Here is a 13,499-nt window from a genome sequence, read left to right on the forward strand (position 1 = left end):
GTCAACCCCTTTTTTGATCTAATTATTCCTTCTACTGTTGGCTTAATTGAAACAAACACTCTATCTAACTTTTTCCTTCTGGCTTCAAGTTGCATGGGAGCATGTTTGGTCTTGCCTACCCAGAAATATTTCTTAACTGTAAGAACAGCAGACTGAACTTTCCCTGGGATTCTTTCAAATTCTGATCCAGCCCCCTGACAAACTCCTATGGCTGGGGAAGAGGAGGGGGTGGCCGTCTGAGCTGCAGGTGGAGTTCTGAGCTTCATTATCCTGATAGGCCTTTTCTCATCTAGGCCAGGTCTTCTGACTTCACAAGGTGAGTCAGTCACCAGCTAGGACTGTCGGTGAGCAGAATTTGCAAATAACATTATCCTTCAAGGCGTGGTTTAAGGCTCTTAGTTCAGTTCTGTTTAAAAATGGAGCCCACCTCAGCCCAAAAGCTCAGGGAGGTTTACAAGTTGTCAGCAACTCAAGCATGGTTCACATGACAAGGTTAAATGTGAGGAAAAACTACATGTTAAGTATGTAGGTGAGATGTCCAGTAAGCAGAGGGGAAATGACTGAAGATGCGCCCCTCTACCAGCATCCTCAGCGTTTGGCCTTTGATGATGAGGATGGACAACAAGTCTTTTGCACCGCAGCACTTATTAAGCCCTAAGCCCAATAGAGATGGTGGAAACAAGGTTCCATACCACTGAGAACAGCCTGAAGAAATTGCTAAACAAAGAAAGAACAGAAGTCAAAGAAAGCCAGAGAAAACAGCAGAGGGAGGTGGAGGGCCAGACCTGCAGAGGGCAATGGCCTTGAACCAGGAGATCGCAGGGCAGGAGGAAAACTTGGCGCTCTGATCCGCAGAGCCCTGCAGTTCTGAGAATGTGGCAGGAAGTCTGAAGAGGGAGCACTCACAACCGCTGACACTGCATGGCCTTCTCTGGCTGGAATTTCTGATGAAGAAGAAAAAGAAATAAGGAACTTATGGATTCAGGCAAAACCCAGGGTGCATTTAAACAAAACAGCTTCAGGGAAGTAGGGGAGTACTAGAGGCCTTTCCCCTCAATAACATCCTTTCTTCCTCCCTCAGGGAATGTGGACAGAAAAATCTTTATACATGGAGGGAGGCAGAAAGCAAAAAAAGGGGGGGGAGAAAAAAGAAAATAGGCTGTAATCTTTTGGCATCTAGGCCAAAACCAGAATGCAAAGCTGGACATTATGTGTCATTGGGAGCAGGTGAGGGCCAAACATTAAGAGTACTAGGTAGAAGCACACACCCCACCATGCCCCAAACATCTCAGAAGGACAAAGTCCCTTGTTATTTCACATCAAGCATGTCATAATCTAGTCTCCAGAAATGCATGACACCTGGGCAAATGCTGGAGTGTCATTCTGCACAGAGCAGAGCTGGGAGTTGAAGACCCCCGATGTTCCTCCCAACACTTATGATTCTGTGACTCAGTTATGGAACAAGGGCCAGAAGCCACTCCAAATACTATAGCCAAAGTAGAGGATGTGATCTTTACCAGGGAACCCTTTTGCCCTACTTCAAGTGTGTACTGCTACTGCTGTCACCAAAAGGTATTACAAGCCCTGTCCCATAGCAAAAACTGACCAGAAGAAGGAAGATTTTGTCTTTGGAAGAGCTGAGCAGTACAAAAAACAGGCACCCACAGGTCTGGCACAAAGGCCACAATCTCAAGCCAAGCCATGCCTGCAGAAACTTGCCTGAAAGTGTCCTGGGGCTGTGCGTGATGGTCCTATTGTCATCGTGCTCTACTGTGCTGTTGATGTCTGGCTCAAGGATAGGAGGGCGGCATTCCATGATCTTGCAAGTGTACACACAGCGCTTCCGAGCATCCATTGTGCTCCAGTACACTCGAGAGCACCTGGGAAAACATTTGAAAGTTACAACTTCTACATAGAGCTGTGCATGCCTGCAAAAGCCCTTCCCTGGGGCAAGAGGAGAAGGAAGGCCAAAGACTTCCTGGGTGGTCCTCACGGCATCTTCCAGGGGAAATGACATGGATTCTGCTGCTGCCTATTCAAGAGACAGCTCCTACTTACTGATAACCAATGGGGAACAGCTTGTCTTCGCAGTCAGACAGATCGTTCAGAATCCCGAGGCAGTCAATCGTCATGGACCCTACAAGAAAACCAAAGAGGCAAAGTTCTGTGTGAGGAAGGCAGTAACTAAATTCCACCAGGCACATTGCCAAGGCCAGAGGCAGAGGGCCCTCACCAATCATCATGTGGATGTTCTCTGGCTCCAGACCATGAAGAAACCTTCGTCTCAAACTAATCCCTTCAAAATCCACAAAGACTCTTCTTAGGACTTCAAAGCCATTCTCGGGCACCACCTACAGCAAGCACACACAAAAAGAGGCCTATATAGTATTAAGGTGAAAACACACAGCCTGAGCTGAGTTGAGTAGGGAAATGGGGAGGGGGGGAGTACAGCTGGGCAAAGCCCGGGTGGTGGTGGTTGGGCTCACCTCTCCTTTGATCAGGTCCCGATGGCGCTGGCAGTAGACTTTCTTATCCTCCAGGAAGACACAGTTCTTGGCCCGGGAGCACATGAAGTGATAGTTGCTTGTGCAGGAGGTCAGGCAGCAGCCCACTGTGGCCCCCGACTTCAGGCAAAATTCACATCTCTGCAAGGTTTGAGGGTTGGGATTTTAGGGAAAGCATCTTGATGCTATGGCCCATGGCCTAAACAAATAAACTGGACTAGTGCAGCACTGTCAAAAGCAACACCCCTAATATGATATCTATGACATGCATATCAGGTTGCCCACAAACAAAAAGAAAGCAATAGAACTGCTGCTGTTCTACCACTCATTTAGCAAACACAATTAATCTTGTCCCAAAAAAACCTGTTAGTAATCTGAGTGCAGCCTTATTTTTGTTTGTTTGTTTATTTATTTACAAGCTCACATACTGTCTGGACTTCCCAATTTAATTCCAATTAAGAAGAAAGGTTTTTCTTTTTTTACAGTTTAGAGCTATTTTGGAGCATGCAAAAAGGATCAGTGATTGATTGAGAACACGAAAAAGCTGCCACAGCCACCAGCCTCAACTGCTGGCAGTTGCAGGGCAGCAGCCCAAGCTGGCCACCTGTGATTGTTACTTCCTACACTTCAGGCCATTGAGAGTCCACAGAAGACACCCCTTCCTAATCATTACAAGGAGATGTGGGTCATATGCTCACATCTGTCTGCTGCAGAAGCCAGGTGATGAGCTGGTTCATATGCTACTATAATAGAGCTGCTTGCAAATGTCCAAGTAGTAATAATAATAATAATAATAATAATTTTTATTTATACCCTGCCCTCCCCAGCCAAAGCCGGGCTCAGAGCGGCTAACACCCATAGCTGTCAAGTTTTCCTTTTTCTCTCAAGGAAGCCTATTCAGCATAAAGGAATTTTCCTTAAAAGAAGGGAGAACTCGACAGCTATGGCTAACACCAAATATAAAACAACTGGTTAAAATATAACTCAACAACAAAACTAAATACATCAAAATTAAATCAAAAATTAAAAATGCAGCCTCATACAAAAGGGAAAAAGAAAGGGAAAATGGGGAAGGGAATCAGGTTGGCTCCAGGCCAAATGCCAGGCGGAACAACTCTGTCTTACAGGCCCTGCGGAAAGAAATCAGGTCCCGCAGGGCCCTGGTCTCAGGAGACAGAACGTTCCACCAGGGCGGGGCCAGTGTTGAGAAGGCCCTGGTTCTAGTTGAGGCTAATCTGATTTCCTTCGGGCTTGGGACCTCTAAGTAACCAGTGCTTTTGATTCTTTGCAGTCTGGAACTGCTGGAAGCTGAATTCAAGGATCTCTGTCCTTTTCAGATACACCATCCTGTGAAGCCCATTACTTCAACTGTGGAGAATCAAGCAATGTGAGGCTCTTGCTCTTTTTTAAGTTGGGCCATTAATGTCAACTATGAGCTGTCTCTCCATTGAGACATGCTGTGGGTTTTCCAATATTCTTCTTTGCCGTTGTAACAGCAGAAGAGAAACATTTTGAAATGTAAATCCTCATTCCTGGACAGACTCCTGAGCCCAACCTGTTCCTACTCACCAGCTGTTTCCCTCGGATCACTGCCACGTGCACATTCTTCAGGGAGCCATCGTCATCTTCAAAAACTTCAGCTGACCACAGGGCACAGTTCACATGGGTCCACTCATTCTGGCCGATGTAGAGGAGACGGCCAGCATCCTGCAAGAAAGCAGAAGGCCACCAGATACACCCAGAAATCAGTCAAGTGCACTCCCCACCCCACAACTGCTGGGCACATGTTGCAACAGCCACAGTGAAATAAAAGCTAGCAAACATAAAGGTGGCTCATGGAATCAGACAGTTTAAAGGGAGGGTCTTTGCAGCTGTCTAGTCCAACCCTCTGCTCAGAACAGAACACCCAGTGCTAGGTTATTATTATGATATATTAATTTTTTATACCACCCTTTGCATCCCCAACAGACAGAGGGCTCTCCAGCCTCCGCTCAAAGACCTCTAGAGAGGGGGAGTATTTCACCACCCCTCCACTGTCCAGCTGCTCTTACTGTCAAGAAATTTCCTCTATTGTTCAATCCAAATCTGTTGTTGTTGTTGTTTAGTCGTGTCCGACTCTTCGTGACCCCATGGACCATAGCACGCCAGGCACTCCTGTCTTCCACTGCCTCCCGCAATTTGGTCAAACTCATGTTCGTAGCTTCGAGAACAATCCAAATCTACCCTCCTGTAACTTAATTCTATGCGATATAACCCTTTGACCCCTGGAGTCATGGAGAACAAGCCTTTGCGCCCTCTTGCATGTGACACGGCCCTTTCAAGGATTTGTAGAGTGCTATTAGGTTCTACCTCAGTCTTCTCTTCACTCAGCTAAGCATAACTGGTTCCTTATATAGGACTTGTCTTCCATACTTCTGACCATCTTTGCTATCTTCCTCTGATCCCATCCCAATTTGTCTACATCTTCCTTGATATATGGTGCCAGAAATGAACATAGTACTCCAGATGAGGTCTGACTAGCGCAGAATAAAGTCAGCTATTCCTTCTTGTAACGTGATGGTGACTCTGTTAATGAGGAATAAGATCTCACTGCAGCCACATCACACCCCTGACTTGTGATAAGCTACAACTCTGAGATACTCTTCACATACACTTCTGCTGGGCCATGTATTGCCCATTCTATCCTTGTGCAACTGATTCCTCCCACACTCGTGCAGAACTTTGCATTTGTCTCTACTGAATTTATTTTTGTCGGGTTCTGCCTATTTTCCCTTCTGTCTTCTGGGGTCCTAGCTGTTCACTCAAAGTTCAGTGCCATTTGGAACTCTGGTAAGGATTCCCTCTATGCCCTCATCCAATATTTAAATGGAGGATTAGAGGGAATCCTTATCAGATTTCCAGTTCACACCAAAAGTCATTGATAAAAATGTTGGAAGAATACCCGGCCCAGGACAGAAGCCTGCAGCACTCCACATCCCTCCAGTTTCATGAGGAACCACTGATGAATACTCTTAACAGGACACTTTTCTAACTAGCTGTGAAACCACCTGATGATATTATCACCTGCCCCCATTTAAAGAGTTTGCTAACCAAAATATCACAAGGAGCTTTGTAAAATGCTTTGCTGTTATCAGCTAAATTATACCCACAGCATTTCCACAATTCAGTAAGATAGTAACCTGTTTTTTTATTTTTTAAGAAAGGTAATATTAGTCTGGCTCAGCTGGACTGAGTGTGTGACAAGGATCAAGTCTGCCTTTCAACCTTAACAAGAACCAGCTCACAACACACATTCTTGACAGAGCCACTTACATTCCCACCATCATCGCCATACTTCAAGCAAAGTGCACATTGCCGGTTATCCTCCACATCTGGAGGAGGGGTAAGTTCTGGGCTGTCCTCCAAGCTTCTGTCAGAACCTCAGAACAGAGAGAGAAAGAGAGAGAAAGAAAGGACTGTTCACTCCTGAGAAACAATGCTTGGAAGAAAATGTGGGCTGGGAACTGATTGCTGGAGAATAAAGTAGCTTGCAAATGCTCAGAGCAGCAAACAGTTTTAGCTGCTCACATGAATTGAAAAGGTTTTACTTCACTTTAAAATAAAACACAATTTAACCAGCTATGCAGATGTAAGGGGGAGGCAGGGAAAGAGGCTTGGTTCAGACTTCGAAGTCATGGCAGATGGTGGATAAGGCAAAGAGCCTCTTTGTACCCGACTCTAGCTGGCCCAGCTTTCCCCCAGGGTCTAAAGCCTGCCTCCCCCAGTGTCCGCCTCATTACCTATCACTTCCCCCAGACAAAAAGGCTCAGTTTCTCACTGGATATAGGTGGTGTCGAAGGATGCAGTGGAGTTGGGGAATCTGGCTCTCCAGGACCTTTGGGTTTTGGTGCTGGAATGATTTTCTTCATAAGAGGAGGCTGTTGAGCACAACTGTTTTCTTCACGCTCCTGCCACTGTGCGTAGTTATGGTCAAGTGATGGTGGCAAGACAGCATTAGGCAGCATCCCACTGCTAGAAATGAACAAAAGGCAGAGCATCAGACTTGGTTGCACCTAGGAGGGCCATCTATAGCGCTTAGGCAGGTAAAGCTCCCTCACTCCCTGCAAAGCTTTCTCTGTAGGGCAAGGGGCAGGACTAAGACACAGATTGGTACAAGAGGGACCACAACCCACTTCTACTTTCTAGATCAGGAACTAATTGCAGCCAGTTGCTTTGAGAAGCAGGAGAGGCCCATCTGTTAATTCAATTCTGATCTTCTTTCCAAGGGGCAAGAGCGCTGGCACCACCTTTGGCTGAAACAGGCAGGTCAATTGCAGCAAGTGAGTGCTGGAAGTGGAACAAGTTACTTACTTGGTTGTAACTTTATTAGGTTCCCAAAATCTTGATTTCTTTACACTGAACCATGGAAAAACGCGTTCCATTTGCTTAAAAACAAACAAAACACCCACAAATGTATTAGAAATGCTTTACAGGACTCAATGCTAAACACTTGAAGAAGTCTACTGTCTAAGATCTCTGCAAATTTACAGTCAGGAATAATTTATTATGAACTTAAAGGTCTGCCGAGACAATATCCTAATTTGTTTCACAGACAGCCACACAGTAGCTTGAACAGAAATATGGGCTCCTTGGGGAGTATTAAAGATGCAATTTCAGTACACCAGTTGCCAATTTATTGAAAATAAGATGCAGATTGAAAATAAGAAGGGGGTGGCGCTGTGGGTTAAACCACAGAGCCTAGGGCTTGCCGATCAGAAGGTTGGTGGTTCGAATCCCCGCGACGGTGTGAGCTCCCATTGCTCAGACCCAGCTCCTGCCAACCTAGCAGTTTGAAAGCACGTCAAAGTGCAAGTAGATAAATAGGTACCGCTACAGCGGGAAGGTAAACGGCTTTTCTGTGTGCTGCTCTGGTTCACGACATGACCTGGAAGCTGTATGCCGCCTCCCTCGGCCAATAACGCAAGATGAGTGCCGCAACCCCCAAGTTGGTCACGACTGGACCTAATGGTCAGGGGTCCCTTTACCTTTACTAAGATGCAGCTTGGCTTACCCGAATGAAGAAGGACTTCACCATGCTGTTGGCCTTCTTAAGTTCTGGCTGCCCTCCATCAGCATTAATGGCTGCTTGGATTATTTTTACAATATCATCACTAAACTCCAGCTGCAAGATAGACACACACAGAAATCAGCTTCCTATCCTCTTCTGTGATATACTTTATCCACCCCTCTCCCCCACCCACGGGTGCTGAACATCAAGTGGCAGAAATTCACCTTTTCCTTCTCAATTTTTGAAATCCTTTTTATTCCCTGCCTATGTTTTAGAAGAGCAGCATGGCCAACATTAAAACACTGTAGCATGGCCAAAACATCCATGCACCTTCAAGGCACAGGGGGGATTTATAGCAAAAATGTAGCATTTTAGGACCACTTCAATGCAGTTCACAAACAGCAAGTTGATTTGTATATATCCCATCATTTCCTTCTCCTCATGGAAGCTATGATGAAAGCAAGAAGGGGATGCTGACTGAATTGTTAACGCACCACAGAAATGTAGCCTCCTTGCTCCATTTTTCTTTTCACTCCTTCCAGGTCCAGCAGCTGCTGTTCTTCTTGCTTGCTGACTTCAGTGAGCACAGGAGGGTCTGGGCCTTCTGGGGAACTTCGGGATGGGACACTCTCTTCTGTTTCAGGATTTAAGTCAGGGGGTTTGGCCGCCTGGAGACACAACGGTAAGAGAGTACAACAGTTTCTCAGCCCAGCACAAAGCATTTAATTAGTAGGTCTGTGGATAGAGGTTAAGAGCAAAAGAGCCTGTAGGATCAGGCCAATAGTCCTATCTAGTCCAACATTCTGTTCTCACGGTAGCCAGCCAGATGCCTTTGGGAAGCCTGCAAGCACTACCTGAGCGCAAGGATCTGGTTGACTGAAAGGAGGTGCAGAAAAGTACAGCATAACAGAGGACTGGAGGAGACAAGACCCCTTCATGTCTGAATTGTGTGAGGGGGATGCACTGCACCCCAGATCACCAAGTTTGGCCCTCACATTCACACCATAGGTGGGAGCATCTGCAGAGGAAATGCCTCTACATGAGTGTAGCCTTGGTAATGCACAGCAGAGCTCTAGACACAGACACCCACATCTAATGCATGAATGCTGAAGCCCTTGGAGGCAGAGTCCTGCAGGCCCTTTCTGGCTAGTCTCCTTGGTTGGAAAAAAGACTTAGGGGAAACAAAAACAGCAGAAGGGGCATGATGGAAGTTTATACAACCTTGAGTGGTGCAGGAAGCACAAAAGGGGGAAGTATTTCTTTTCAAGGCCCAAAATGACAGTTAGCAGTCAAGACACAGGCAAAGTAGCAATTCTTCACATCATGCATGCTAAGTCTTGAGTTGACTGCCATGTAAAACTCTAGGCAAAAACCGCTTTAAGGAATAAACACGAGAAGGAAAGGTCCACGGTGAATGGCTCTTACGGAGGGTCCTTCCTGGTTGATATGGAGCAAGGGCCACAACTGAGGCCACAGAGAAGGGCAGCCAGTGCTGTCCAAGCTTGACCAATGGCCTGGCTTAGGTTAGGCAGATACAGATGTTCCTATGGACTCCCTCCTGCCTGGAACATACTCTCTCTCACATGCTGGCAAATAGCAAGGCAGAGTGGTAGCCATTGCCATATGGGTTCTGCTCATGTTATGGGTTCCTCTGTGATCCATTGCAGGACAGAATATCAAACATTTGGTTGGAACCTTTGGCTTCTCACCCTCTCTCCCTCTCCCCACCCCCTCTCACACACACCTGCCACTGCATTTCTAATGCCACTTTTCTTCTAGAAACACTAGAAAGAATATTGTGCTTTAAAGTCCAACAGCACCACTCTGAGCAGCCAGAATTCAGGTACATTTGTATGGTTCATAGAAGGAGAGGGAGGCCCACCTGTCTATAACGCAGCAAATGGCTGGATGTCCTGGAATTTAGTAGGGCTGTTAGAACCTGCTTCAAAGAAATCTGCAGCTCTTTCTCCAGAGCTAGCCGCCATTCAGCAGGAGGTTGTTCTGTGCAGTTAATGCAGGTGTAAGCCACACTCTCTGGCAGGTTGGAGAGGATCTCGTACATCTCATCTGAAGGTAGACAGGGCAAGCATTAGGGGCAGAGGGCAAGCCTCGGGAGGCTAAAAGTGTCAGATCTGTTGGGGGATCTGGCAGCATGGTAGGAGGTTACATCATGTAAAGGGGCTCAGCTGTAGGGATTCCAATGCCTGTCTTGGAACTGATTCAACAGGGTGAGTGTCTCTCTGCACACTCTCAGGAACTCACAGCACAACTGCAGCCTGCAAAGCTGGGCTCCAAAGTCCACAGCTAAGCACTATTAGCTCAGGATATTCAGCTCCTTGGCTTCTGCACCCTAGTCCAAGAAGAAACAACCCACCCCTTAGACCAAGATGAAATTTCAAAAAGGATCTCAAGCACAAGGTTCCTGGTTGTAAATGTTCATCCTACTCCTCCATATATGCAGGGTTGGAAGCAGTCCTCACCTGAGAGGTTTTCACACTTGGAGTGGACCCAGTGGTCACATTTCCCACACTGCATCATTTTGCTCTCATAGTCATCGTCATCGTAGCATTTGTCACAGACGGGGCAAAAGTTCCCTACAAGCAAAACAGAGAGGTGGTCCAGATCTCCCACCATCAGTATACAAAGCCAAACACTCAGGGCTGTCTAGCGGTCAGGGGATTCCACGCAAAGGGCAAGAATGGCTATCAGTCACTGCCACCCTTAACAGCCAGCAGCAAGTACTATACTTGCCCCTTTCAGTGTGATGGTGCTCCCTGCTGCTGTCCCCCGCTTCCCTAGAGGAAGTACTGGAATTTAGCAAAGCAAGGGCTGCATCTGCACATGGAACTGCAGCTGCCAGCATTTCCCAGGCCATTCAGCATGATACAGCATACTTCCGCAGCAGACCAGACCTATCATGCACCCAGTCTCTCCACACCTTTAGCGAAGAGTTTGGCACAATCGTGACACAGAGAGAAGTCGTGAGACCATTGGGCATCCCACCCTTTGCCTGGCGTTGTCGCTCCACAGCTCTTGCAGCGGACACATTTTGTGCATATCTGGAAAGACAGACAAGGAATAAAGGGCTGCATGGTCTCTCTCTGGAATCATAGGATTCAGTCATAGCAGGGACCAAAGATGCTGCCCTCTACGGGTGAGCCATGGAACAGAAAACCATGCCTCAGCCTCTCTTTTGCAATGGCCAGTTGATGGGGTTGCCATATCCAGCAGTTTATGATTCAGACCGATTTTATTGCATATCCTTGTAAACAGTGGACCACTTTCAACATCAGGCTAAGACTTCTGGCAGTCTGATTATAATAAGAGAAGGTATCCCTGCTTTACAAGTGTCCCCACAATGCAACCGAACTCACCCAAACCTTCTTTTTCTTCGTAGGTTTTGTTGGGTAATTTGGTCCCAGGCACTCTGGGTGATAGCTGTTTCGGCACTTGTTACACTCCAGCAACTGCTATGGAAAAATGGAAAACAGCAGCAAGTCAAGCCTAGACACTCCGGCAGTTGCTTCAGACCAGAGCTTTCCAAACTGTGTGTCACGACACATTAGTGTGTCAGCTGCAGTGTGTAGGTGTGTTGTACGAACGTTCCCCATGCTCTTCCCGGAGCTGGAAAGGGGATAGTTTAACCTTCAGTTTGCTAGTAAAACTGAATTACAGTGTCGCAAAATGATGCATGTCTAAAAAGTGTGTCACCAGCATAAAAAGTTTGGAAAGCTCTGCTTTAGACATTTGATGACTCCTAGTTCAGCATGAGGAAGCTGTGTTGGGGAAACTGAGTATCCCTGGCAGCCATCCCTTGTGACGCCACAAACCCCACATTCCAGAGGGCCAAAAGGAGCCAAGCAAGCTCATCAAGGGAATCTGACTACCTTGGTGGCCTGATGCTGCCTCCCACACACATGGCAGAACTTGCAGCGACGACAGCACCAGTTTTCCAACTGGTCCTCCAGGGGGCGCTCACTGTCCTCCAAACAGAACTTGTGGAATGGCTCACAGCACACCTGGCAATACACAAACTACAAGGGAAGGGGCAAGTCAGCAGGTCAGCCACATCCTGCAGCAGTTGTGCACTTCAACTATTTGCCCACCAGCTTGCCCCAGATGGCTGGTTCTAGAGGGAGAGGGAGGAGGAGGAGAAAGTCTTTGGGCACCCCACCCTCATGGTTTGGTCCCCAGTTCCACATAACAGTTGCTTCAAAGAGGCTTAGAGAGCCCTCTTCCACCACCAAGTTCCGCACCATTTGTCTGTGGGATGTTTTATCTCCAGAGCCCCTCTGCAAGAGCAGCATGTATTTGTGAAGCTACAAAAGGTCAACTGCAGCCAGTGCCTAGAGACATAAGTGCTTATCTGACACCACACCTCCTGCTTTGAGAGGCAGGTAAAGCAGCATTTCAAATGGTAGCTGAAGCTACAGCTCTAACTGATGGCCTTTATTCAGGATTCAATTCCAGCTTCAGATTTCCTTTAGTTTTAGGTAGCTGAAATAGTATCTCTCTCTCTCTCTCTCTCTCTCTCTCTCTCTCTCTCTCTCTCTCTCTCTCTCACACACACACACACACACCAAACAGCTTGGTGTGGACTGTCCCTGTTGGAGCTCATCCTTACCTCCACATGCCCACTGCTGGCACAGAGGAAGCAGACCACCCTGGGAGTTATCGGGATGGAGGTCAGGATACCCAAACCGCCCATTTCCCAAACGTTCTCAGCCTCACAGTCCTCCTAAAAAGCACAAAAGGAAGAACATGGAAAGGGAATTAGCCTTACACCAGGCCCAGGGGTGGTGGAAATGACAAGAACTGGAGCAAAGCACAAAGATCCTGTACACGTCACTATGAAAATGTTTTGTTTGCCAAAGCTTTTGTTACATACAAAGGAATGTGCTGGGTGGAGTTACTTAACCTTGGTTCTCTCCACAACAGTGATACATACCTAGACATCTTCTAAAGGGCACGTGGCAGCAGTATATGAATGCCGATGTACTGCCTAACTTATGCTGTTGCTAACAATAAAGACTCTCCTTGGGCATTAAGAGCCTCAGGAGGCTGCCTCGGTTTACGGAAACTGCTGGTATTCCCTTTTGTATTCATCACTCTTTCTTATCCTCCTGTGTGCTATCTTAAGAAGCAACAGGCTCTACAGAAAACTAAACACCTTTCACCAGAACAGCTCTTTGTAGAAAGATGGGAGTTTCAAGGAAGAGATGTCGCCACATCCTACAAACCCCCAAGGCCAGGTTTCTGGTGGAGAAAGGCAGGGGCACCTCCCCAAACCACCCTGTTACCTTGAAGTCTACTCGGATCCTGTGGACTCCATCTATGAGGGGTTTCTGTTTGGAGCTGTTCCCATTCGATAAAGTGCTCAACAGGTTGAGGGTACCATTCTCTGGCTTGCTGACTGGGGGTGTTCTCTCCTGGAGAAAAGAGGGCAAAAAACATTGCATTTTCTTTGCTCAAGCAGAAGAAGGAAAACCAGCATTCAACATATATGCAGTTAGTTATGGGCTGGAATCTAAGGAGGACCTCTTCTTTCAGATTTTGAAAAGCAAAGAGCAACAGGGGTTTCAGAAACTGGAAAGCAAAATCTGAAATTTTGAATTGGTCAGTCTTGTTTTGAAAGCAAACTCAATCCAGTAGGTATCCACCCCCAAACATGAATTGGAATCTTGGAATCTATTAGTGTTAAAAGGTGCATGGCCTTGTCTTTTCTGGGGGGAAAGGCCATTCCATTGGCTGGGGGTGGGGGGAGAGAAAAAAAACCATGGTGAGAAGCATCATCATCTGCACACCAACCTGAACCTTGGAGAGTCAAGCAAAAGGATCCCTAAGATAGTGGTGGTGCCATTACAGGGTCAGAACTTGCACCAAAGGGCATCCTCAACTTGTGCTGTCTTCATGGGCTCTCTAAAAGCCAGGAGAGCTACGTACAAGGA

General features: G+C 47.0%; 1 protein-coding gene across 4 annotated transcripts in view; it reads right to left on the minus strand.

Annotated features, from left to right (window-relative positions):
* The window catches only part of KMT2A (lysine methyltransferase 2A), a 50,738-nt gene that overhangs the window by 14,802 nt on the left and 22,437 nt on the right, over nt 1–13,499 (minus strand). For 3 of the 4 annotated variants that reach the window (XM_060268351.1, XM_060268350.1, XM_035139007.2), the window contains exons 9-26: nt 12,852–12,980; nt 12,176–12,289; nt 11,439–11,585; nt 10,926–11,021; nt 10,490–10,610; nt 10,032–10,145; nt 9,434–9,618; nt 8,046–8,219; nt 7,555–7,665; nt 6,855–6,928; nt 6,322–6,515; nt 5,817–5,923; nt 4,074–4,211; nt 2,487–2,645; nt 2,234–2,351; nt 2,059–2,137; nt 1,720–1,880; nt 786–944 (exon numbers count right to left, since the gene is read on the minus strand). In XM_060268351.1, the coding sequence (XP_060124334.1) occupies nt 786–944; nt 1,720–1,880; nt 2,059–2,137; nt 2,234–2,351; nt 2,487–2,645; nt 4,074–4,211; nt 5,817–5,923; nt 6,322–6,515; nt 6,855–6,928; nt 7,555–7,665; nt 8,046–8,219; nt 9,434–9,618; nt 10,032–10,145; nt 10,490–10,610; nt 10,926–11,021; nt 11,439–11,585; nt 12,176–12,289; nt 12,852–12,980 (2,380 nt within the window). The remainder of the gene's footprint in view (nt 1–785; nt 945–1,719; nt 1,881–2,058; nt 2,138–2,233; nt 2,352–2,486; nt 2,646–4,073; nt 4,212–5,816; nt 5,924–6,321; nt 6,516–6,854; nt 6,929–7,554; nt 7,666–8,045; nt 8,220–9,433; nt 9,619–10,031; nt 10,146–10,489; nt 10,611–10,925; nt 11,022–11,438; nt 11,586–12,175; nt 12,290–12,851; nt 12,981–13,499) is intronic. The other variant, XM_060268349.1, reaches the window with a different exon arrangement.

Source organism: Zootoca vivipara, chromosome 15 (assembly GCF_963506605.1).
Source record: "Zootoca vivipara chromosome 15, rZooViv1.1, whole genome shotgun sequence".
NCBI classification, from domain to species: Eukaryota; Metazoa; Chordata; class Lepidosauria; order Squamata; family Lacertidae; genus Zootoca; species Zootoca vivipara.